Below are 25,411 nucleotides of genomic sequence, written 5' to 3' on the forward strand. Positions count from 1 at the left end.
GTGTGTTGGGAGGGGCTGGTGGAGACCCGGGGAATCCTCCTGGGGAGGCAAGAAAACCAGCTGCCCCAAATGGGGAGCTGAACCCCGCCAGTTTCATCAGACATGCCCATGGTACCTTCTCCAAGGCTGGCTGCAAGGAGAGAAGACACCACCTCTTTGTGTTGCGAAAAGCAAATAAAACCCATAAAACATTCACTTGGTGCAGGAGCCCAGGGTGCGGTGGTGGCAGTGTCTTTGGGGGTGCAAGGAGCAGAAGCCGTGCGTCTGGCGGTTCGGCCGCTGTGACAGTGTGTGTGGGAGTACAGAACCCTGTGACGGTGTGTCTGAGGGGGAAAGGACCCTGTGGCAGTGTGCCCGAGGGGTTCAGGTCGGTGTGACACCATATTCAGGAGCCCTGGCCAGTGCGACAGCGCTCGAGGGTTCCTGGGTGCCGCGCAACGCCGCGGGCGGCGCTGAAGGGACCCCCGCTGTGGGGACCCCCGCCGCCCCTCCCTCGCCCCCCGGTCCCTGCCCGCCCGAGGAGGCGGGGGCAGCTGACGCCGGGGCCCGTGCGGCGGCGGCGGTGGCGGCTCCGCCCCACGAGGCCGGGGCTGAGACGGAAGAAGCCGTCGCCGCCGCACAGCAGCCGCCGCTTCTTTGCCGGAGCCCGACATGGCGCTCTGAGCTCAGCCCCGGCAGTGCCAAGAGCCGCCACCCCGCGCGCCTCTCTGGGGGGCCCCGAGCAGCTGCCCCCGCGCTGGGACCGGGCAGCGGGGCATGGGCAGGGCGAGCGGCGCCAGCCGGCAGGGCCGCTGCTAGGAGCCCGGCGGGCATGGCAGAGCGGCGCTAGGACCCCCCTTGCCGTCGCGCAGCTCGGCCCCAGTCCCGCGGCCGTGAGGTGAGCCGGCGGCGGGCGGGGGCTGCCGGGCAGGGCGGGCCGCGGGGAGGGAAGGAGGGAGCGCGGCCCGCGCTGAAGCCGCCTCCCCGCCGCTTTGTCCTTCCAGGCCCCGCCGCCGCCGCCCAGGAGCAGGGAGGCCGAGAGAGGGGAGCAGCGGGCGGCGCCCGGCCGCCGCAGCCCGCCATGGCCCACTCGCCCGTGGCGGTGCAAGTGCCCGGCATGCAGGTGAGCTCCGCGCCGCGCCGGCCCCAAAATGGAGGCGACGGGCCCCGGGCTCGGCCCTGGCTCCGGAAGCGGCGCTTGTGGCCTCACCGGGCGGAGGCCGCTGCTGGGGCGACGGGTCTGGGGGACCGCGGGTGGGTGAAGCGGGGCGGGCGGCGCGGCCTGGCTGCCGAAAGGCCTCGCTTGGCCTAGGGAGAAACGCGGGCCGGAGCCCTCGACGGGCAAGGCGGGGAGGTGCCCGGAGGTGACGGGAGGCCCTGGAGGGGCCCCGCTCTCTCAGCGTGCCCCGGGGGTCGCGTACCTGCGCCAGCCCCTCGGAGGCGAAGGGTGTCCCCTCCCTCCCGCCCCTCTTTGTTCAGGGTTGGCCGCGACGCATCCAGAAGCGCGTCAGAGCTTCTAAAACTGATTAAAGGTGAAATGAAGTTAATCGCAGGGTGTGTGGGTGTGCTGTAAATGACATATCAAGCTCGCTGGCAGGCGTACCCTCCTGCAGGACTTCCCCACCAACAGGCACTTGGGCGCTGGGCCTGTAGCGGAGCTTCTCCCGGGACCTTCGGTTAATGGGAAGGTCCGTGCTAACCCGGCCACCTTGCTCCGGGAGCCGTCATCTGTCAGAAACCTGCACCTCTCTTCGGCCGGGAATGGGGAATGAGACCTGCTGTCGCTTCTCTGTGTTTGTGGTGTCCGCTTAGAAAATAAGCAAGCTTGTATGTTACTGATTTTAATAGGACAGGTGGAGTTTGTGACTCGTCACTGTTATTACACTGGACAGTGTAATACAAAATTATTCAGGGATCTTTATCAAACATAAAGGACCTGAGGACCAAACTGATTTTGGTGTTGATTTTTGATTTTCAGATGCCGGCAGCACAGTGAGTGTTTTGAGTTTTCTCTTATGAGATAGTCACAGCTGGATAATACTGGAGCTTTTTTCAGTTCAAATAACGTAGAAACTTTCTTTATACATATGTGAGACATGTACAATAAAGAGTTCAGGAGGTTTCAGAGCAGAAAGTTAAAATTTCTCTTGCTCAGGTATCTTCATTACTTTTAGAAAGTGTAGAATTGGTGTATGAAGAGTATTTATATATTGATTTGGGCCAGTTACAGTAGCAAGGTTTGGTTTACCTTTCTGATTTCAAATAATTTGCAGGCTTTTTGAAATCAGTTAAATTTTGGTCATCTACTGACTTTGTTGATACAAGAGGACATAAACCACATTTTCTCCACCTCCTTGTTCCATTAATATGTCAGGGTTACTGTTGTATTAGTACATCGTAAAGAAATTTTGTGATAAAAGATTTAGAAGCTTTAGCCAGAGCTGCTTTATTTATATACTTGGGGGGGGGGTGGGGGGTGGGGTGGTGGTGTTTGTTTTTTTAACGTTTGTATTTGGGAGACTTCTATTTCAAAATCCAAGTTTGTCAGTTTCTTATTTTTATATCTGCTTAATGTATTGCTCTCCTATTTTCCATAGCTGTCCTGTCACCACAAAAGGACCTTGAAATTATTTAAGGTCCTGTTTTCCATTGTTACACTAATAAACTTTATGTAATAGCATACTTAGTTCCACTAGTATTGTTGTTAGTTTAACCCAAATCCCTTAACATATATCTGTATGTTTAAAGCTTTTTTTTTTTTTAAACTGTTACATATGGTACAGCTACATAAAATTAAAATACTTATTTTCTTTTAAAATGAAGACTATTACACAAGTCCTGAAAGTCTTAGAATGCAAATAAATAGAATTCAGTGCAAAATTATACTGGTCACTCTTCTATTAGAAGGGTCTTGGTATTTTTTTAATTAAAAAAACCCCAAACCTGTTCTAGAAGAGTGTGGTAGTCTGAGGTGTAAGGGTTGCTTCATTTGTTAGTTTAACCTATCTTAACTATTGAGTCAGGATCATCCAAATGATGATAAAAGCATCTCTGCTCCTGCTCAGTGTTAAACTAAATGCATTGTGATCGATTGAAGAGGGAATAAACAGGTTCTTCTGTGATGGAAGAAGATCTGATGGTTGCATTAAAACTATCACTGTGGGAAAGTGCTTGTAATGTCAAACCTTTTGTTTTGTAGTCTGTGTTGAGGGAAGCATTTTATTGCATATAACAGTTGGAAACTGAATTTGCCAGAGAATGCATTACAGGTTTGAAGTTTTCAGTTTTATTGTAATCTTATACTTTCCCTCCTATTTCATTATACAAAAAAAAAAAATCAATAAAAATCTAGAAATAATGTGTAATTCTCATACTCCTAGAAGAAGACTTTGATAGTTTATCACTAGAGTATAACAGAAGCCTTCTTGGTTGTTTCAAGATCTTTCATCTTATGAAGATGCAGATTCCATTAAAAAAAAAAATATCCAAACATGGAAAATTACAGAAAGTCACACAGAGTTATTTTGGTGAACTGAGGGTCTGACTTCAGTACCCTGGCAACAATGTAAGACCCAGAGGTAGTATTATCTGTTGCCCTTATGAGTAGTTACAGAACCATTTGTTTATGTAGTGGTGCATTCTGTTTAACCTGTCCTGTCTCCCTAACAAAACCAAATTTTATACCTAACAATTCTTGCCTGCGCAGACAACTTCCTGAACACATTGATTTTCCTCACTGCTTTGGAAAGGCTTCACTTGATCCAATTGTATCATGTTAACTTACCTTGCTGCCAAACTTCTAAGCCCATTCAATAAAATCAAAGTACCCTGAGAATGTATGAAATGAGTACTCTAAAGCCAAGCATGATACCTCGAATTATGGCATTTTGCACAGAATCCAAGACAAGAGGGAAGAAACAAAGGTTGATTGAGCTATGTGAGTACAATTAAAGGTGTCCTGGTTACATGAAGCACAGTTTTCCCCAAGTTTGAATATCAGGTTGGAGTTTTTATTCAGTAATGTCCCTGTAAATTTGTTCCTTGGGATGAAAATATTCAAACTAGTTCTTAGTCTGGAATATTTTGAGATCTCACAGTGAGAAACTTCTCCACTGCTACTGTCTTCAAGGAGTCTAGTCAAACTGATACAAAGCGTTTCTAGATAGGCAAGAGAGATTTTAGAGCCTACCTGTGTCTTGACCAGATGATCCTTGTGGTCCCTTCCAACCTGGTATCCTATGATTTTATCAGTCCAGGGCCTGTACTGAAAACAGAGCTGGAGTGAAGGTCTTGGGCCCCTTACTCAGAGTCCTATGCTGCTGCTTTCTCTTGCCCAGCAAGTGGGATGTGTAGTTCAGAGGGTCATGTTTATTTCAAGTGATCTGAAAGTTTAAAGTATGTCAGTCCTTTCAGACTGATGCGTTTCTGATGCACTTGTATTTTTGGCAGCATTTCATAGAGTACTCTGAAACATCTTTACAAATGAAAGAGGCTGGAAACTGTTAACTTACAAGTGAGTAACAATTAACAAAGTGGAGAGTGAGGAAATTTTTCTGTCAGTCAGCATCCTGAATTTCCAAGCTAGTCTGAAAACCCGCAGTGGAGCATCACTCAATTAATAAATGCTTTTTTTAGCTGGTAGAGTTTTTATGTATACACTTTCCCTTTTCCTATTCTAATTTGCTGTGCAAATATTAATTCATTAACTGATGGAAATGTTGATTCTTCTCATTTGCGTTTCTTCTTGTCAATATGTGTGCCTTTGGAACCTGATTTGGGACTTTATTTCTCTTTATCTCTGCTATCCTAATAATCTGGACACTTTTTGTTTGCTTTGTCGTGGCTTTGTTGGTATCTCCTGATCCTGTATGGCAGTAGTCTTCAGTGCAGCCAGAAGGGTTGTTCAGACCTGATCTCCATCTGTTTTTACTGGCATTCAGACTGTAATGCAATAAAGAGCCTAACTTCCTCTAAAAGAGAAGGATGTGACCTGTCAGCCCGTGTACTCTGATTCACAATTGAAGGATTGCTTGATTAAACACAAACTTGGATGTAAAGGTGATCTTTGCTCTCTGTGCTGCTGGTTAACAGCCTGGCTGTAGGGTGCTGCTCACAGAACCACCTGAGCTGGCAGCTGCAGAGTCTCTCCCTGCAGAATGCTCAGAGGCACGTGAGTTAACATCTAGTTATTGGGTGGGGATAGAAAGATTAAAGGAGAGGTACTGTTTTATTTTGGAATTGGTCTTTTTCATAGAGCTAGAAAAAAATAGATTTTCTCTTAAAATTAGTGCACCTGTAAAAATGGGCTCTTCATGTGTGGTGCCTAAAGTTAGTCTGGAAGTGTGTCAGATTTCTAGTAAACCTTAGGCATTGTAATTACAAGAATATGACTTCTGTTAAGAGCAAGCAGTCTGTTACTGTCCAATACTTTAGAGGGTGGGCATTAAAAGAACTTAAACATTTGAAGAAAGATCCGTTCAAGGATCTGTTATTCCTCTCCTAGGAACTGAGCTGTATCCTGATGCTTCTACAGTAAATTTGAAAAGACTTTAAACTTGTATTATTTAGAGACATAACTTAAAGGGAACTGGAAAGCCTAGCATTTGTAGGACATCAGGAGACTTTGGCAGTGCCTATAAAACAGCGATTTCTTCTTATGGTTAAGCTAGGATGGACTCCAGTGTTTTGGTGATGAATACCTTGTCCAATTTCAGTTCCTTGATTTGTACTTTGAGCCGCAGTGCAGGCAGACTGCAGGAAGAGAGTATTTTAAGACCTGTGGAGAACATACCTCTTTGCTACTTGAAGCAGATATGTATCAAAATATTTGTGGAATTCAACACTGCGGTTGTTCCTTTCCTGGTCATGCTTGATGTACAAGCTGTATCATATCTAATAGCAGCCTGCTAACTCAGCTCGGGCTTTATTAGCTGAACTTGGTTCTTCCATCTCGTGCATTGTGATAAGTTACTCTGATGACAAAGAAAAGTAGGGCTCAGTCATACTTGTGCTGTCTTATGTTATCAAAGAAGGAAGATAGAGTGAGCTCTGGAACAGTTTGAATGCATGGTAGCTGTGTAGATATAATCACCTGGAATTCAGCAGATGCTTTTTCAGACTTAGAAGAAAAAATCCACAGCAGTCTTTATACTAATGGTTTTTGTGCAGATTTTACGGTTTTGTACACGCGGTAAGTGCACTGGCCTGGAATTCAGAGGCAAATCTGCTGAAGCTGCAGAGAGCACATAAAACAAACTCAACTCTTCTTACCTAAATCTCTCTGTTGTTCTGTACCATCAGATACTGTCAGTTTTGAGCGAAGTATAATTTCCCCCAAAAGATAAAAACTTTACGGCTGAAACTGGACTTTTAACTTAAAAAAAAAAAAAAAAAGTAATTGTTACTTTCTTCTATGGTATTTTTTCTTCTGTTTAATTCAACATTGAAAATTTTCATGCTGGCTGTTTTTGAACTCCAGTGTCTCAGCTGTACAAGTCCCGATGAAAGTTGTATTTTTCTTTTCTCCTTTTCTTCAAAAAGGAGACTATATAACAATAGTTCAGTAATATATTGCAATTTGCTGTTAAAAAGTGGAACAGAAGTTTTATTTAGATGCTTATTTTGAGCGGAAGATTTTTTCTTTATAGGTAGTAACTTTGTGGCACACCATGAAGAATGTGTGCGACTGAATGTGCCTCTGTAACAATATTCGTCCTGTGAGGCCTATGGAACATCTTAGTGAAGGCAGGCAAGCTTATTACCCTCAGTTTTCATTATTTTCAGTGTCCTGAAAATGCGGTTTTCAATCATCTCCAAAAGTGAAAGGATGAATTTTAAATCTGTTAGTTAAAGTATCACTTGTTTGCTCTTTGGTGATTACCTTCAGATTTAAGAAAGAGTCATGAACTCTGAAAAGTGATAAGCTCTTGTTTTGTCTTTCATTCATTCTTAGGGACTGAATTTAATAATTGACAGACAGGAGAGTTCAGTATTAGGCGGATGGGGTTGGAGATGAACACTACAGAGTTGGTTTTGAAATTCTTCTGTACAAATAACTTTCTGGTATGCTGTAATTAGTGGCTACCTGTATGTTATCTTTGAAGAAATTAAGAGTTGGTGAGGTATCTATCATGTCAGGAGTCACTGTTGCAAATCGTGCCTGTTTCTTTCTCACTTACAATAATTGAAAATCAAATTCCTTCCTATTACTGCCTCACCAGTTTTTTACTCTATTTAAAGAACTGTCATTTGTTCTTTAGATTTAAACTTCTAGCAGTTCTTCTAGAGCAAGTCTGTTCTGTTGATTAGATGAGGATCACTAAGCACACTCCTTAGCTCTGAAGGAGACACTTAAATCTCCTGGGAAGGGTGCCCATCGGCGATATTCACTGAAATCCATTCTGCCAGAGGAATTGCTGGCCAGATAAATCGGGCAAAATGAACTCAATCAGAGAAATGGTTGATAAAGGGTCTGACAAGGTAACAGTAGCTCACCAGTCTCATTCTTCCTCATATCTTGTGCATGTGGTTTTGCAGAGATAGCCTGTACTGATTAGGTCCATGACTTCAGTTTGCGTCTTTCTTTATGAAGGAAGCTTTGAAGAACTATGTAGAAGTGTGAAGTGTGAAGCCAAGTTTGTCTTGCCAAAATCTGTGTTTGAATGGTCTTGATTGAGGCACTGTATCTGGAAAAGCTTTGTGGCGTGATCTGTCTTGTTTCTGCGTGAATTCTGTATGCATAGATGAAGGAGAACAAGGAATGAGGAATGTTGGTTGTCTGCAGGTTTCACACTTGAGCTGTGGAAGGGGGTCTCAGAGCCCAGGGTGGCTTCACTGTTTTCATGAACCAGATGTGAAGAGCTGTGTGTTCGGTCCTGGAGGACGTTGTGTGTTTGTTTGTGTGGATTGGTGTGTTTGTTTGTTTTGGTGATGGTGTTGGTTTTCCTCCTTTTTTTTTTTTAAACATTCCTGTTCCCCCCCTGCTCCCCAAACTCTTGCAGACTTTCCTTTGAACTGGCTGCTGTTATATGTTCTGAATATTTTAATAATCTAGACTGGGGCGGAGGATCAGAGAGTGTCTGTGCCTTGCTAGACGTGAAGTTGTATTTCAATGCAGGCTTCTGTCTTGGGAGTGATTGCAGAATAATAAAAACACTCTAGAGCTTGAAATGACCGTAAGTGTTGTAAAGTGCCTAAAATGTAAAGCACTGAATTAAAAAGATTGATCTTCTACCGATGTAAATAAGTTAAAAACATATAGATAATTAGGAGAGGAGCAAGATGATTTTGCTGTTGATCCCTCACCTAGGAAGGTGTTATCTGGCAACCAGTCATAGCAAGAACATTTTTACATTCCTGCACAGCTTTATTCTAGCCTAGTTGGCAAGAATAATCTGATTTTTTTTTTTTCAGGGTGTTTCTCTTTCTACCCTCCCCGTCCCCCTCGCCTATTATGCAATGAAATGCTTTGCCATGCCATGAATGAGCTGCAAAGTAGTTGAAAAAGGAGTTTCCTGAAACGGGCAGGTTGATTCTGGCAGGGTAGGTTTCTTGCTTCCTTTGTAGCTCATTTTGGAGTTGTATTTCTGGTTTTTCATTATGTGCTTCTTGTAGCTTCAGGTCCAGTATGACTGATATGATCAAGGGCCAGTATTCAAGATAGTACGGCTTGCAAGCTTGTGGTCGTCTACTGTTGGGGAGAGGACAGAAATCTAGGATTCTAGTAGACTGGTGTGTTTGTCTTCCTTTCTTTAAACAGTCTCTACCAAAGCTAAAGGACTGGTGTGATGTACTCTAACCTGCTTGGGCTTTGTTGCAGATATCATTATGCCTGGAGATTTATCTGTGGTGAATACACTTGTGGCCTGCTCTTTAACCCACATTGTGTTTCAGAGCCATCCTTTTTCAACTAGTGTTTTTCTGCTTTGCTTTAATTTTAATTTTGTTTAGCCTGAAAATAGGTAATGACTACTTCAGTGGAGAGATATAACGAAGATACGTGTTAAACTTGAGGTCTAGTGGCTGCTTTCTCATGTATGCACTGACAAGTTAAAAAGCTGGATTTTGTTGTTATTTTTGCTCTAGCTGGATTATGGTATGAGTTTAAACTTGTTTGCAGGAGGAAAATCTGTGTATCAAGTTCTAACTTGCACAGAAAAGAATACTAAATGGCTTCTAAGATAGAGCAGTGAGGAGGCCTGCAAAATTTATGTAGCAGTTGCCATTTAGCTGTAGATACCAAACCTCTAGATACTGGGAAAATGATCCAGATGCTGTAATGATATGGTTTATAGCTGGCAGGGTTTTGATGTAGATGTTCCTTTAAATGGGTGTGGCAAAAATGAAAAAACTTGTGTACCGATAAGCAGGCTGCTTGCTGAAAGTTAAGGCGTACTGCTAAAAGCAGGCTGCAGTCCATAAATGGCTATTTTTTCATATTCCTATTAGATGTGGCTTTTGTAATCTCTCTGCAGATTACGTTTTTCAAAGCAGTTCATAAAATAGAGAGATTACAAATGTTCTTCAGCAATGAGAAATTGCAGTAGTCTTCTGGCTCCTGACATGCAGTTCAGGGGTGCAGGGAAGTAGTTCACTGAGATGGGTTAATTGCCCATTCACCACTCACTTGTCCTGCACTACTCAACAAGGGAGATGAAATGTGTTTTGAAAGATCAACTTGTTGAACTGTAATAAATGCAGAACAGAGTTTGAACACTTTGCAATACCAGGACCTGTTGATTTCTTGAGCTCACTTCTGTCTCCACCTAAGGATGTCCATCCTTCTAGTTATAGAGCATTCAGCTCTTATGTGTTTCTCAAATCATAGTAAAGACCTGGCCACATAATTTGTGTCCCCTTCCTCCTTAATTCCTCTGATTCTTTTGGCAGGCCACGCTCCTCAGAGGTGTGAGCAGACTGAAGGATATGTAGCTGTATGCAGCAGTTTGAGGATACTTTTTTTAAAGATACTAGATAGTTAGAAGGTACTGATAAATAGAATGGAAGCTAAGTGGGACTCCATTTGAAATGTAAGGACATTCAGTTACAGAGAAGCTCACTTGTAGGAGAAATTTCTCTTTGTGTTTCCTTGATGCAGAATACTCTTCATAAATAATTGGTGTCATTTTTTAAAATCACCTTTGTCAAAAAGCTCATCTTTGGAAGATGTGTTGTTATTCTTTCTTTTTACTTACTTATACTGTTTCCTAAGCTGCTTCATGTTGTGTTACCAAAGTGAAAGAATGGCTAAGAACAGAGGAAGTGAGTTCAGTGGTTTCCATTTTCGGCACAACATAAAATTGACAGCTTGCATCTGCCACAGGTCAGAGATACTTTGAAGATGAAAATTATTCTTTCCTTAAAAATCTGAGAATGGGTGGGTTTGAATGCTGATTTTAAAGTTCGATAGTCATTGAATTTTCAAGCAGCTCACCTTATGGCTGACTTCCTGAAAACCAAGCCACATGGGTTTTTGGTGCTTATTTTTGCTTGTGTTTTATATTGAAGTTCTCCACGTTCTCACTAAAAATGGCAGTGAGTCTTTTCAGATAAGGGAGATATTTCATAAAGGATGTAATAGAGGACAGATCTCATTTAAGGACAGCAAAGCTCAAATCTAGTTTTTGCTACCTACTGTGTGGATAAACTTGATAATGTAGAAGTTTGATACTGTATAAAATCAAAGTTGTTTTGTTGTTAAATGAATTTTTTTCTTCAACATGTATCATAAGGTTCCAGTAAATATAATGAAGTATCTATGATCCTGATGTTTGAGTCTTGAACAGGACTGCGGGGTAGCAATCTGAGATTAGTTACATGCAAAAGTCACTGAGAAGCAAGAGTGTGTGTACAAGACGGGAAAAAAAAGACATTTACAGGTACCACCCTTGTTTTGAATGTCTGCAGGTTCATTTTTTTTCCGATTCTTTATAAGTAATAATGGATCTGCACCTGTTCCTTCATTAACTTCAAACTATTTAAATTTTTATGTATATATATACACACACACCTATGGCACTGTTTGTGTTAATAATTTTAATTGTAATAGAATTTTAAAATAAAATTGGCAGGAGGAGGTGGAGAGGGGCTTCAGGAATTAAAATCTATCACTACCTGTGGTGGCTTTGTTGTAAAGAACTGAAATGTTCCTTATGCAGGTAAAATACGGAAATACATATAATGTATGTGCATATATATTGTTATATAATAGGTTATGCATGGTGTATGATTAATATATATATATATGCAATATCTGAGACAGAATGCAGATAGTGTATGGAAAGATATTCAACCAGATTTACCAGTCTTACTCCCTCTTAATTTCAATTTTTTGGGAATTCTGAAAAGAAGAAAAAACTTAGAAGTACTTCATTATCTGAGACCAGATAAATCCATGATTACAATGATTACTATGATTTCAATGTGTTGCACCCAGATGCAGTATTTTGTAAAAGTCAGAAAAATGCTGAGAATAGATGAAATGTCTTAACTTTTAGTCTTTCTTCTATTGACTTTCAAGTGTCTTTTAAACTCATTGTATTCCAGATATTCATTCTTAAGACAATAAAAGGTATCTTGGAGATTTTGCAGATAATAAACTAAGCCTCATAATTGCTCTTTAGTTTTATTATTAGCTGTAATTCAGCCAGTGGAACTTAAGAGAAATGGTGCGTTGCATGCTGGCTTCAGCAACAAAGTTGGCGTACAGTTCTATCTGGCATTTTAATACTGATGTAACTGTGAGGCTGCACAACAAATTAATTACTAGTGAGGTTTTTGGTTTAGTTTAGTTTTGGTTTAGATGTTTTGCCATAACATAACCTTATTCTTTTCCTCAACCTTTCTGCAATCTAGCTCTTCTTATTATAGTTTACCTCTGACTTCTCCCTGGCTATGAAGATCAGGTTTTACATGATCATTCTACTTTAGTGAGCAATTGCTTGAAATTACAGTCTTGTAAACACACAGATAATAGTGTTGGCTTCCGGAGATACCAGCATGTGTTCGGGTGCTATGGGAGTGTACAAGTAGACACTCTAGTCTTCTCTTACCAATCTTTTATAAAATCTTTGGAGCTAGTTATTGCATCTTCATCTAAGGGGTATTTGAGTGATGCCTCCCAGTGTAGGTGAGCTGTTCTGTAACACTGCTACAATTTTAAGGAAACTTCTGTCCCAAATAAAGCCTGGGAGATGCTTGAAAACCCAGATAGTATAAGAGCATCTCTGGATCAGATTTTAGAAATACTCTTAAGACAACAAGTTATGTGTTCTCACATTGACAGAAGAAATCTCACAAGACTATGTTAAATTTGGGAGACCTAGAGGATCCTAGTTTTGGTTTTGTTAGATACAAGACATTAGTTCAGTCTTTGGCCAAGATTCTTTGAAGCTTTGTTTTTTCATTCAGTTGTACTCAGTACCCTTTAATGAAATTCATTAACAAATCTTCTAAGCAGACCTGTTTCTGTGAAAGATCTGTCCTGTACTGACAGATCCTGAAGCGGTCTAACAGATTGTCTCGTCTGATTTGATGTATGTCATTAGATGTCTTCATAATCTTGGAAGTTAGATATTCAGTGTGCTTTAACTTCATTTCAAAGGAAGAACAATGTGGAGAACAGGTATGTGAAAGGGTTGGAGGTGGGTAGGTGAGTCAGCCAGTCAGTCTTGTAGCAGAATACAGCCAGGACACTGCTGTGTAGCTGTGTTTATTGGAATCAAAAGAAAATGCTTAAATAAGCCATAAGGGCAGAATACTTGATGCAGCTATTGCAAGTATGCTGGCAAAAATTATGCTGTAGTGTTTTTTATTTGGGGCTTCTCAGCAGATGGTTGGATGAGATGACCTCCTGAGGTCCCTTCCAAGCCGAATTATGCTATGATACTGTGACTCCATATGCGTACATATGTATGTGTACAAACACATACAGTAATGGCACATGGTTGGATAAGAGAGGAGAGATTTTACTGAACACTAGAGCAGGCTGTGCAGTGGTGCTGGACTGGTGACATGGGGACGTGCTACCAGGAGGGCTTGTGTTGTCTCGCTAGTGCTGGTGGTACTATTACTCACGCTGGCTGGATTGAAATTGCCATGTGAATGTGCCTGTGCTTGTTATACTTGTTGCTGCTCTTTTTCTTTTCCTCTGTAGAAACATGCTTAAGGAGGAGATGAGGAATAGATTCTTTTCCTGATTTGTCCACTTGTAGGTGTTATCTTCAGAGAGGTGATGACAGAGTCCATACACTGTCTATTGTGTTGTTACCATCTGCTGCCCAACAGACATGACTCCCCATAGAAACCAGTATTTATTTTTAAGAAAACAACGATTATTCATGCAGGCAACTTTCAAAACTTCTGAACAGTTTTCTCTTTCAATGAAAGATCTGTGAAAGAACAGGGAATAACAATTGGTTGTTTTGCTTAAGAGTGTTAATAGTGTTAGAAATTTTAATTTTTATCATATTAGAAGCTTATTTGGCAGCTGTGCTGCAAAAATTCATTGGTATATATTTGAGTATGTATACACACATTTATATAAAATATATATCCATCCTTTTCTATACCAGGAGAGGGAGAATAAGCATTACTGCATTATGTAAGTTTATGTTTGTTTAAAACCAGTCTTTTAAAGATTTTTGGTTTTTATTAGTTGTAGAAAAAACATTCCTGTAGAACAGGAGTCAGAAACACAAGGAAATTAAGAAACGTAAAGGCAAATTTGTTTCAAAATGCAGTCTTTGTTCTAAGGCCATATTTTAAGTTATGTAGCATTCTAAGTTTGAAACCTTTCCAAAGGACATTATCTCAGGATTAACCATAGTTGGTCAGAAATATTTGCTCTTATCCTGGAGTGTCCTACAGTCCCTTGTCAGCCTCGGTGGATAACAGAAGCTGTAAAGCTGGCTTTGCTCGCTGTGAGAGGGTTTTCTCAGGATAGAACGACGTGGCTCTTGCCTGTAGTAATGCCGCACAGTTTGTTCTCCTAGGATGCCCCCCTGTTCCCAGGGATGTACAGGGCGTTCTGCGGTGTCAGGAGGTCCAACCATGCCTGATCCAGCACTCCCATGGAATGGAGTTAGGAGCTGTTGGAACATTAAATAGCCTGTAAAGCTCTGATTCACCTGAGGTAGCTTGGGTGAGAGGGTTTGGAGGCCTGGCTTGTTTTGTTGGTGACCGTTAGGTGGGTGGATAGGATTGAACGATGTGCATTTCCACTGATGAGCCCAGAGGAATTTTCTGATTAAGGTTTCTCCCCAAGCAAAACCCAAGTGTTGCCCTTTGAGTTCATCAAACATTTGTGAAGGGTTGGATTAGCTGTGTCTGTGATTAAATTGCTTTTCTTTTGTCTCTCTGGAAGTGTTTAACAGGTTTCATCTCAAATCAACAATAGCTGTTAGTTAATATGAATGACTCCCAGAATCCCAGGCTCAAAGTGTGTCTCAAAATGAAGCTCTTATTTCTGAAGATGTTATTTTGAGTTAATGTAAAGTTTTGCTAATCCCCTCTCATAGTTGTTTCTTGGGAGGGTGGGGTGGTGGTGTTCTTTGTTTATTATCAATGGAGAATTATCAGTTAATTATACCTTATTGCAAGTAATGCTGTAGTTCAGGAACGTGTTACGTTGCTAGATAAATGACAGTTGTGCAGCTTAACTAGCAGCAGGGAAAGGCTGGGTGGCAGTTGCTGCTGCTTCTGTCATACCTGTCCCTAAAATTGATTATTTGAAATGCATCTGAAAATAGATTTTTAAATTCAGGTTTTAATTTTTTATTATTATTATTTTAGTCTTAGTGATTAAAAGATGGCAGGAACTGATGCAGTAGTGTATGGTAATATGGCTATCTTTGGACATTTTAAAGAGTTACGGTTTGTTTGGGTTTGGTGGTTTTTTTGTCTAACTAAAAGCTTTATGAATACCTGAAGCCTTCAGTAATTTTCTTTCCCAATTTTACATTAGCTGTCCCAGATTTAAGACCAAATAGTACTCATCTTTTCTCATTTGCTTTGATATAGGTTTGTTAATATTTTAGTTTTTCCACTCGCTCTATCAACAGAAGAAAATACAAAATTTTTTGCTTAATTATTTCTCTGAAGGTGTTGGGTGTGTTTGTTTTTAGTGGAGCAGAATAGCAGGGAGCCCATTCTAGACAAAGGGGAAATTCCTTTTTCTTATTGCTTTAATGTGCTGCTCAGGAACAGCAGTGTTTCTTGTATATTTGTGCAGTCTAAAAATGCAACTCCACAGATCAGCATGAATCTGCTGTACTACCTCATGTTCCCTCCTCATCTGATAGCACAAATGACAGCCTGGTATATGTGAGCAGTGAACTGATTTCACTGAAAATAAGCCTGACAAATCATATGGTTAACTCTTAGCTAAATCTGTTTCCTGATTCATCTCATCATATTGTGGAATAAATGGAATACAGTTGGACTCAATGATCCTGAGGGTCTCTTCCAGCCGAAAGGATTCTATGAAATTTTGGTTGTGGTAGAAGAAGCGACAATAAGGGCCCTGTAAGGAAATGAGACTGTCCATTTTGGACTAGGTTCAAGTAGTAATGTGGGGTTTTTTTCACAGTACAGATTTTTGCATCCATTTGCAAAAACACCAGTGTAAAGATGTTTTCTGGAGCTTCATGTTAATACCTGAGTATTTTGTTACATAGAGTAATCTGTGCCTTGGGTTGCATGTCTGCTTTTGTCACTTTTGCTGTTTCTGAGTTTTGGAGTGCGAGAAAGATCTAAAGCAGAGCATCTCTTTCATATTATAAGTTGCTATGGGGTCAGAGGGCTTTTTGGAGCAGATGTACAATGAGTTGCCCAGTTCTGGCAGCAGTAATGTGTTTAATTCTGTTGTTCTGCAAAGCATGGGCTGTTCCCTTAGCAAGTCTGTCTTACCTCTTAAAACCACTTTTCTGTAAACTTTCTTACTGTGGTCTGAAATTTTGTGTTCTTAAACTGTGGGGCAAGTCATCTGTATCCTTCAGAAGTCCTTGCTGTGGTTTTTGGATACACGAGGTTCTCTAAGCAGCCATGTAGCATGCTTTATCTTGAAGGGAAAATAAGAGTTTACTTCCTTTTTGTTTCTCGCATGGCTACTTGAGTGGAGCTGAGAAATTCAAAACATTTGTGTAATAATCAGTCTGCTGATTTTAAGAGTAGTTAATCAACAGAGATTCCAAGCCAGGTGTCCTCAGCAGTGCTCTGCTCCGCTTTTTAAGACATGCTTGCGTAACACCAGCCAGTTCTGATCAGTACCCCCATTTCAGGACCCTGCTCCAACCTTCTTACTTCTCCTTTGACCATCCCTCAGTCCTTTTTGCTCTACTTTCTGTCAACACTCTTAGTTGAAGACACTGATCTTATCAGATCTCAGCATCTGATGGCAAATACCGGGTAGTGTGGTCCTCTCACAACCAATTCCACACTTGGTAGGATGCTTCGTCTGCCAAGGCTGTTGGCCAGGTGGCAGGCGCAGCCTTTTCTTTCTGCCTGGGTGGTGATGTGAGTGCTTCTGTTCCGGTAGTTGCATTCCTCACCCTGCTGAATTACTGCACAGATAGCATTAATTTTAAGAACAGCTCTGTTATTTCATTTTAAAAAGGTTGTTATGTCGGGAAGTGAAGTGAGGTTTGTACCCGACTTCTTCCCTGGTGAGGCTCATTCACGTTTGACACAACTGCGTAATGCATGTTCTGTAACTAATAGCTGAATTAGAAGTTAGCGTGCAGGAAATAAATTTATCTGATGCGAGCCTTGTAGTGATGAGGAATCTGGATTGTGTGCTTCTTGGGAAGTAATGAGGGCTGACAACTTGGAGGTTATTAAGTAACTCGTATCTTTTTTTGGTTTTGTTTTTTTCTTCTTCTTTTCTTTTTTTTCTAGAACCACAGAGCAGACCCAGAAGAGCTATTCACAAAACTGGAACGCATTGGGAAAGGCTCCTTTGGTGAAGTCTTTAAAGGAATTGATAATCGGACACAGCAAGTGGTTGCTATAAAAATCATAGACCTTGAGGAAGCAGAAGATGAAATAGAAGATATACAGCAAGAGATAACTGTTTTAAGTCAGTGTGATAGTCCTTACGTAACAAAATACTACGGATCATATTTAAAGGTAATGTATAGTATTGCACCAACATTTGCTAGCGCTCAGTTATTTTGAATGCTACTAGGAAAAAATTCTAAAACCGAGGAAGATTTATCGTGCCAACTTGACCGTTTTCAGTAGGTTTTGGGTTGTTTTTTTTTGAGCAGAGCTTTTTACTTTGTTTTCCTCCTTTTGCTGCTTGCTCTTTGAGGCTGGAATTTTCACAAAATGGCTAGAGAATGAATGGAGTTGACAGAGGATTCCTTTTGATGTTGCTGTTGGGACCTGGTTTTCTCTCCTCCCTCCACAATCCCTAGCACAATCTTGTGTCCTTCGTGGGGAAGAAGAAAATACCTTCATAGCTATACAAACATAAACCTTTCCCTGGTATGGGAAGAAATGCTGCACCGTGTAGAGATGTGTTAGTAATTATGCAGCATATCAGGCCTGAGACAAAGTAAAATTGACACAAGCAGAGTTATGTAACCACCCTCTGAAATGTTATCTAAGGCATAATTTAAAAACAAACAAACAGAAACGAAAACCTACAGAAATCCAAAGTGTTGAGTAAGTCTTTTGAACTTGCAGAGCTGTCCAGGTATAGTCACCTTAAATATTGCTTAAATGATCTGCAGTGCGTACATGTTTTGGATGATTTTTAAAAAAACTAAAATCTGAATGAAAGCTGAAGTGTTAACCATGGTTAGAGCTATCTTAAATGTCTGAGGTTTTTTGTTTGCTTGTGGGGTTTTTTTGTTCGGTTGGTTTTGGTTTTTGTTCGTCGTTGTGTTGGGTTTTGGTTTGTTTGTTTCTGACTCCTTAAGACATAGTGGGGGTTTTGACATTATTCTAAAGACAGATCTCTGAGAAACATTCCTGTATCACACTTGTATCTTTCAGTGATACTACAGATTATTTGCAGAATTTATTTAGTACTGTTCTTTGTAGATTTCGCTTCTTTCATCTTTAAATTGCCAAAGTATTCAATTTTTTTATATTTTAATGCTAAGTGGGTTAGTTAATTTTTTGTACTCTAAATATGAATTCTCATTTTGGCCAAGACAAGACAGCTATGGTGGCTTTGCTATTTGCTTAGTTACTCGATACTCTGTGGGTTCTTCTTCTGAAGTGATCATACAAGTTGTCACTAGTGTCCCATCTTTCCTTCTCTTTACTGGGCTCCATCAGTGGGAGATTTTTGTTTGTTTCTTGTTGAGTGATAATGCTCAGAGGTGTAGTAGAATTTACTTTCCTGTACCATAGTATATTACAACAAGCTGGTTCTTCTCCAGATAACTTTGAATTCAGCTAGAAATGTTCCCCTGGAGCCGTGCACAAGTGGTACTGCAGATCCAGACACGATCAGTCTTTTTTATGGTCCTTTATTTGTGATGAGCTCAGTCCTAAGTATTATCCTCCTGGGTATCATCATTTTAACTTCGTGTTGTAAAAGCCCAATCGTTTGCCCTTAAGTACAAACAGGTCAATGTAAATCTTGGAAGGTGTTTTTGCCTGGAAGTGTTTTTGCTTGGAAAAGTGTTTTATTAAATTTGAAAACTAAACAGCAATTTCAGCAGCTTTTAATGGGGAAATGGAACTTTTGATTTGCTGGGGGGGTTGTTTTGTTTGTTTTTGTTTGAGTTTTTGTTTCTTTGTTGTTTTTTTGAGGGGTGGCTGGAAAAAGCTTTTATAGGTCATGGACTGAACAAGAAAATAGTATTTTCTTGATTTACAGCAACATAGGTACTGAAAGCAAAAAGGGTATTGTAAACCTGCACCACAGCAGTTTGTCTTTGGCCTTGTTGTGCAAGTCTTCACTTTTTACCCCTTTTCTTAGATTTGTAAATGTAGTTATTCTATCAGTGCTATAAAACTTTCAACTTCTGATTAGATTTTTTTTTTCTTTTAAAAAATTCCTGCCAAATCCAGGATCATATTAATGCTGCAGTGCTCTCCTCATCTCCTCACCACTGTTTTGAGTTCTTTCCATTTCTATTCTACATGGATAAATTTTGAAAGATTAATGCTGATCTCCTGTTTACTTTTCACACTTGTAATATTTTGGGGGAAGGAAAATTTCTGTGTGTAGAGCTTGGGAGGTGTTTGTGGAATTTTGGTTATTTTCCCATTCCTTTAAGAAATCCTTAAAACAACCAACCAACCAACCAAACAAAAAAACCCGACCTAAAATATGGTTCACAGGAATGTTTTCCATCCTAGACTAGCGTGATAGGTAGTTATGCTGATTGCTGTTCCCCAAGCAAATTAGTAAAAATGTTCACAAATAAAGGATAACTTTTAGTTCTGTAGTTAAAAATAAATAAAATTACTGTGTAAGTAGTATCTACATTATTTTTAGGCTAGATTTATTCTAGATACTGATACTAGATCTTTCAGCTTCAGATTCCTTAGGTGAAAGATTGTATTAGCCTTAGGAAATGTGCAAAAAATCTTTTATGCTGCCTTTTCATTTTACTAATAACAGGTATTTTGAGGGTTCTGTCTGCTCTTTTTTTTTTTTACTTAATTGTTATAGCTTTTAACTTTTTCTTAGCTGTTACTCTGAGAATGGCTGTCAGCCTAAGTATTTAGCTGTGCAGGATTTCATTCAGGATTTATTTTCTCTCTGTACTGTAGACGTCTCTTGGAAGTGGTGAAGTAGGTACGGTTGTATACCGCATGACTGTGTAATTAAAGGTTAAAGAACACTGAGGTAAATTGTGAAAATAAAGACATCTTATTTCTTACAAAGCCAAGTCCTAGGCTGCAGAGATAAATAGCAGTTTTCTATGAATATGACTGGTAGAAAAATCACATTAAAAGTGGTCCCATAGGTTTGTTGGTGCATACTTAATTTTATATATAACGGTCACTGAAAATATTCCTGGAAATACCTTTTAAGGTAGTAGCTAAAAAGAGCATAAACATATAGTAGATAGAAGGTATTTCATAGTTTAAGAGAGTTTTCTTTTTCCCTTGGCATCTTCATTTACAGGAAAACAAAACTTTTGAGTAAGTCTGCCATATTTCATATCATGCCTATGGAATAGAAATAATTTGCTAACATATATTAATCATACATGCAGTTTTCTCTGAAGCTCTAGGAATGGCATTAGAAATGTTTTTGAGTTTTGCACAGTTTTAATCAAAGAGACTTAATATTTTCCTGACGGTAACAAAGCAAACCCTCAGTGCAAAGTCATTCAGGTTGCCTGTAACGCTTTATTGATATTTTTTCAGTTGAGTAATCTAGATTTGGTTTGAATCTTTAAATGGTAGAAAATTTGATAGTTTTTCATTTGAATTTGATAGTTTTTACTTCAGAGAAACTGCAGCTGTGACCATGTGTTGGCTTCAGGTTTTTCGTGTGCACCTGAGTTCATCCAGTTGAACTGTAATGGAACATCTTCTGTTGTAACTTGGTTTTTTAACCAATTTTAAGTACACTTTGCATAAGCAGATTGTTCTTGTCATCAGTATGTAGTTTGGTTTTTACTCTGGTAAGATAACATATTTGATAATTAAAAGTTGTTTGTGACTAAAACACGAAATAAGATACATTAACTGTGGGGGCTTTCTAGTTGCAAGCATTTCTGATGAGAGATTTTATTTTAGTGCAGTCTGTTCCTGTTCCGCAGCTTTCCCGTTTCCTGGTGCTACGGGATGTGAATCCAGCCCCACGGCCCAGGCCGGGAGCAGCTCCGTGCAGGCTCCCCCTGAAGCTCCTGCTGCTGAAAAGGAGACGGGAACAGTGTCTTTATTTCAATTACTTGACTTACTGATTTGTAACTTAGCTCAGCTGATGCCATGTAAGATACTCTTCTGTTCCACAGCCTAGCTGTTCATTGGCTACAGCTTGTTCATCTGACTTGTAAATGTCCCTTAATATGTTTTACCTAGCAGCGCAGTGTTATTTGTCTGTTATCAGATAATTTATGCTTTAAAAACCTCATCATTGATACAAAATGTTGAGGTTCTTGAGATAGAGCTGATGCCAGCTTTTAGTTATTGTGACACACAAAAATGTAAAACCCCCATATCTTTGTAATTTAGAGTACCTGTATGTCTTGAATTTTGGAGTCTGAATTGGAGTTTCAAATTGAATTAATCTTAGAGTTTAGGTGTTAGTAGCTCTTTTTCTTAAATTTTAATTTGGTATCTGGCAAGATCAGTAGTGTTTTCTGAATGTATTGGTAGGTGATGTACAAGCATCTATATAGTCAAAGAATGCACCATCATAAACACGTCTGTGTACAGTAGTAAAATGTTTTACCTTTATATCGTGTCTTTCACAAATGCATGTCGAATTGTGTAGTACAGTCTTACAGCTGTATTAATGAAACTTCTGTAGCTGTTAGACAACTTAAATCCTGATGCACATGTCTGTAGATCTTTGTATTTGTGGTACGTCAGGATCTAAATTTGTCTCCCCATCCCGTATTGCACTTTGATTGCAATTAACATCACATCTCAATAAATAAAACATTGGTTGGGGAGAGTACCCTTGAAAGTGATAGTGCAGAGCAACACAGCAGCCTGAGTTGCATTAGAAAGCGAAAATGAGTGTTTTCCTCAAGCCTACTGGCTTGTCACAATGTATTACGACCTTATCAGTCCAGGTAAGAAAAAGATTAAAGGTATTAAAAATCACTATCATTCTGCCATGTTTCTGTTATGCAAATTTGTGAAGCTTGATGAAATAATTGAGCTGAACTTTCCGTCTGATCCCACAGAGATACACCTACTCTTGGTGACTGAAATTTTGTGATTGTTTTCCCTATTTGTGCCATCTAGCTGCAGAGGTTAAATATCTATCCTTGTAACTACTGCAGCCACCTGGGCTTGCTCTTTTCTTTTGCAAATCAAAGCAAACCTGAAGTTATTATCAGTTTTTCAGCTTTGAATGTGGAGAACTTCTACAGTAGCATCCAGGGACTTCCATCAAAATTGTACAGCACTTTGTGCAGCAAAGCTTTGAGGCTATCTACAGATACTGCTTGTTCTACGTTGTCTATTTATACTTGGTTGACCTAAAATAGCTAGGAAAAAGGTTGTTCATGCCTGGCAAGAAAATATCCACACCCGGTTACAGTGGATAGTAGCAATTTCTTTGAGACATTATTTCAGAAACACGGTACTTATTCATTTTCACCCTATGCTGTTTTCAAGTAATAGTCAAATCCTCCAGACGTGTCCGGTAACCACAATGTTTGCCTTAAACTGGAGTTCCTTGCAGGTCTTCTTAGCTGACAACGTTGGGCTTTATAAAAACCGCTAAAATTAGCCAGTCCTTCCCTGCTGATCTCATAATATTGGAATAGACTCTCATAAATGATGTGTTTTTTAAATTCAGTATAAATCTAATAGAGCACACTTTGTTAAGGTAATTGGATGTGGTGCCTTCAGAAACTGCACCTTTATTTGCTTGTTGAGTTTTCTTTAGATTTCTGTCAGTAGTCAGGCAAGAGGGTAGGCAAGCGTACAATGTGGAATGCAAGAGGCTGTGAAAAGTACTTCTGCCATAAGCTTATGCTCTCTATAAGGAACTAGCACTGGTAAATATTTGCTGGAGACTTAAATAGCTTACATGGTATTTCACCAGGTCTGGTTCACTTTAGTATTTTTAATGTCTGCTTTTTTGTTTTAAATAAAGAAATGTTTTTATTCGCAGAATTCCTTAGATTAGTAGCCCATAGGTTAATATTTGTGTTTATTCTGAAAAGTGAGGGGACTCTGACAAGTAAATAGCAGAAGATCCAAGTTTTGAAATGTGCAGTCTGTAGATCTGATATTAAATCTTTCCGATTTTGTTTATACGAACCAGCCACGTTTTGTAGCTACATACCAAGGGCAAAGTCAGCATCTAGAAGTCAGTGTTAGAAGCATTTGTCAGGTCTAGTATTCTGGTAGTTGAGACATCTCCATAAAGCAAGCACAGAAACTCATATATTCCCAGGGGTTGACTTCAAATAGCATATAGTGAAGGAATATTGTGAACTTCCAATTTTACTAGAAAGGATAAAACCTCACAACCTAAGATAGATGCTTTAAGACATACTTGAAATTGAACTATATTGCTCCTGTCTTTGACCTTTTAATGGCCAACTTCGAACCTCTGATCTGAAAACTTCAGAAGCCGGAACGTTTTTGTAGGATTCCAAGTGTGGCAGTGCCATTTCTCCAGGCTGGTGATTGTACCTCGAAACAGGAGCTGCCCCTGTGGCAGCAGGGACATGTTCTGGTAGGATGCGAATCCTTGGGTACAAGCATATTCAAGGGCTGTCAGTTCTCCCTTTTTGCTGGATCTGACAACTTAAGTTGGAGCTTGTGGACTTGTTAGATACACGCTTGGCACGGTTACCATGTAGGTGAAGAGACACCTGGCAGCTACCTCCATTAGGCTTTAAATTTCTATTGTCTTTGAAGTGTGTTCATGCTCACTCTCTCACTCAGAAGTAATTTAAGTTCTGAGTATTTTCCTCAGATGAAAAGCATGGTAGACATTACAAGAAAGTTTCCTGCTGAAATTGTAATGCTTATATATCACAAATGGCTGGAATTAATAATTCTAGTGCAAAGACAGTCTTGTAAGAACTACAACCTTACATTAAAACACTTAGTTTAAACTTAAACCGTCATCAAATCTCTTTTTTCTCCAAGTTCCATTCCTTTAGGTGGAATCATTTTAGTGGAAAATAATTAGTGGTGGGGGAGTTTTTTGTTGCTTTTTTAAATATGGAAGTCAAACTTCCATTGAAGTTTAGATATCTTGCACAGGGACTGTGTGATCATTCTGCAAGAAGTAATTACATGTAACTTGGTGGTTAATGGGACTCTGCATTTGCATTCTCCTAACAGTATGCTGGTAGTCTGTTGCAATACTTTTTTTTATGGCAGCCTTGGACTTCTAACGACTCATGCTTTCCTTTACAGGGCACAAAACTATGGATAATAATGGAATACTTGGGTGGAGGGTCAGCTTTGGATCTTGTAAGTATATGGTTGGGTTTTTTATAAGTACTGGGGAGCCTTATTTCACTGCACTTTCATATCTCTTTATAAAATACGGAGACAGCTGATGCTGCATCGCTGCTACATTGGAATGCTCAAAAAAATGCAAATTTGAATGGTAGTTCTGTTATATTCTGTTGATATTGGTTTGTTTGTTTCTTTTTACTGTTTATCTGTAAGCATCAGGAAGCATCCATTTATTCTCAGGCAAATGTAAGGCAATTTTTTGTAGTATGTGGAGAAGTATTGTTTTTACCATACATGGTGGGGTTTTTTGGGTTTTGGGTCATCTGTCTGTCCCCTCTCTCCCCAGTAAAATATTCATTAAACTTGAATTAAAAAAATGTTTCCTTTGGGATTGGGTCTTTGAATGATTGAAGTGTGTGCCCACAGAGAACAGTTAATTTTAACTGGTTAAAAGATGTTGGGTTTTCCATTTTCAGTTAAGCATGAAAGTGTGTTTTACTCAAGATGGGGTATGATTCATGAAGGCTGTAGGTTAGAGAGTACAAGAGCACTGTCCCCTGGATGTGGATGTGGTTTCCCCACACATTCAGTACAGCTCAGAGACCCACCCTTTCCTGTCAGATAACTCAGGCTTTGTTTGTGTCATTCTGAAGGAAAAACATCATGTCTTCAGTATTACAGAATGATGCTGGTTATATATTGGCTAACAGTGGTCCTGCCTGCAAGAGCTGAAGTATATTCACAAATCTATTTAAACTTCTGTATGAAATTACATCACATCAACGCAGCTACAGGAATGCCAAAGCATAGTAATTATGTGTAGCATATAGTAGTTTGTAGCTGTGGAACTCGGTCCTTTTGAGAAAGGAGCTGTGAGATACTTACTCTTTAACATTTTTGAGTAATTGATAGTCTTCTGTGGAGTGCCAGAAAGAGCGAAATAGCTTTTACTAGTGACAATTGAAACCACTGACCTTTAGAAGAAAAAAATTCAAGATTTGCCTCATTTTACCATACCAAAATTTTGGGATGTTCTCTGTTTCGGTGCTGTGTTCTTGTTTTTTTTGTTTTTGTTTTTAATAGCAGAATCACCTGTCTTAATTGCTTCTGTTTTATTTACATAGCTTTCTAATGTACAAAGTTTACAGTTATTGCATACTAGCAGCTTTATAGTAGCGTTTTATGTTCTTGATGCAAAAGCAAGCGTGAAATCAAAAATACTGTACCAAGAAAAAAATTACATCATTAAATTTTAAAAACAGAGTAATAGAGTAGATTAAGAAACTCAGTTTATTTCAAAATAAGTTAAAGTGCAAAATTCAGTCTGCTATGTTTGCTGTCTATAGGAAACTAAATT

General features: G+C 39.8%; 1 protein-coding gene across 2 annotated transcripts in view; it reads left to right on the forward strand.

Annotated features, from left to right (window-relative positions):
* Positions 1-576: 576 nt before the first annotated feature.
* STK26 (serine/threonine kinase 26) overlaps positions 577-25,411 on the forward strand; it is a 32,989-nt gene continuing 8,154 nt past the window's right edge. The window contains exons 1-4 of one of the 2 annotated variants that reach the window (XM_065846237.2): positions 577-877; positions 984-1,102; positions 16,873-17,103; positions 24,010-24,066. In XM_065846237.2, coding sequence (XP_065702309.1) covers positions 1,061-1,102; positions 16,873-17,103; positions 24,010-24,066 — 330 coding nt within the window. In that variant the 5' untranslated portion in view covers positions 577-877; positions 984-1,060. Of the gene's footprint in view, positions 878-904; positions 1,103-16,872; positions 17,104-24,009; positions 24,067-25,411 lie in introns of those variants that run through there. The other variant, XM_071813551.1, reaches the window with a different exon arrangement.

This window comes from Patagioenas fasciata, chromosome 11, assembly GCF_037038585.1.
Source record: "Patagioenas fasciata isolate bPatFas1 chromosome 11, bPatFas1.hap1, whole genome shotgun sequence".
Taxonomy (NCBI): domain Eukaryota; kingdom Metazoa; phylum Chordata; class Aves; order Columbiformes; family Columbidae; genus Patagioenas; species Patagioenas fasciata.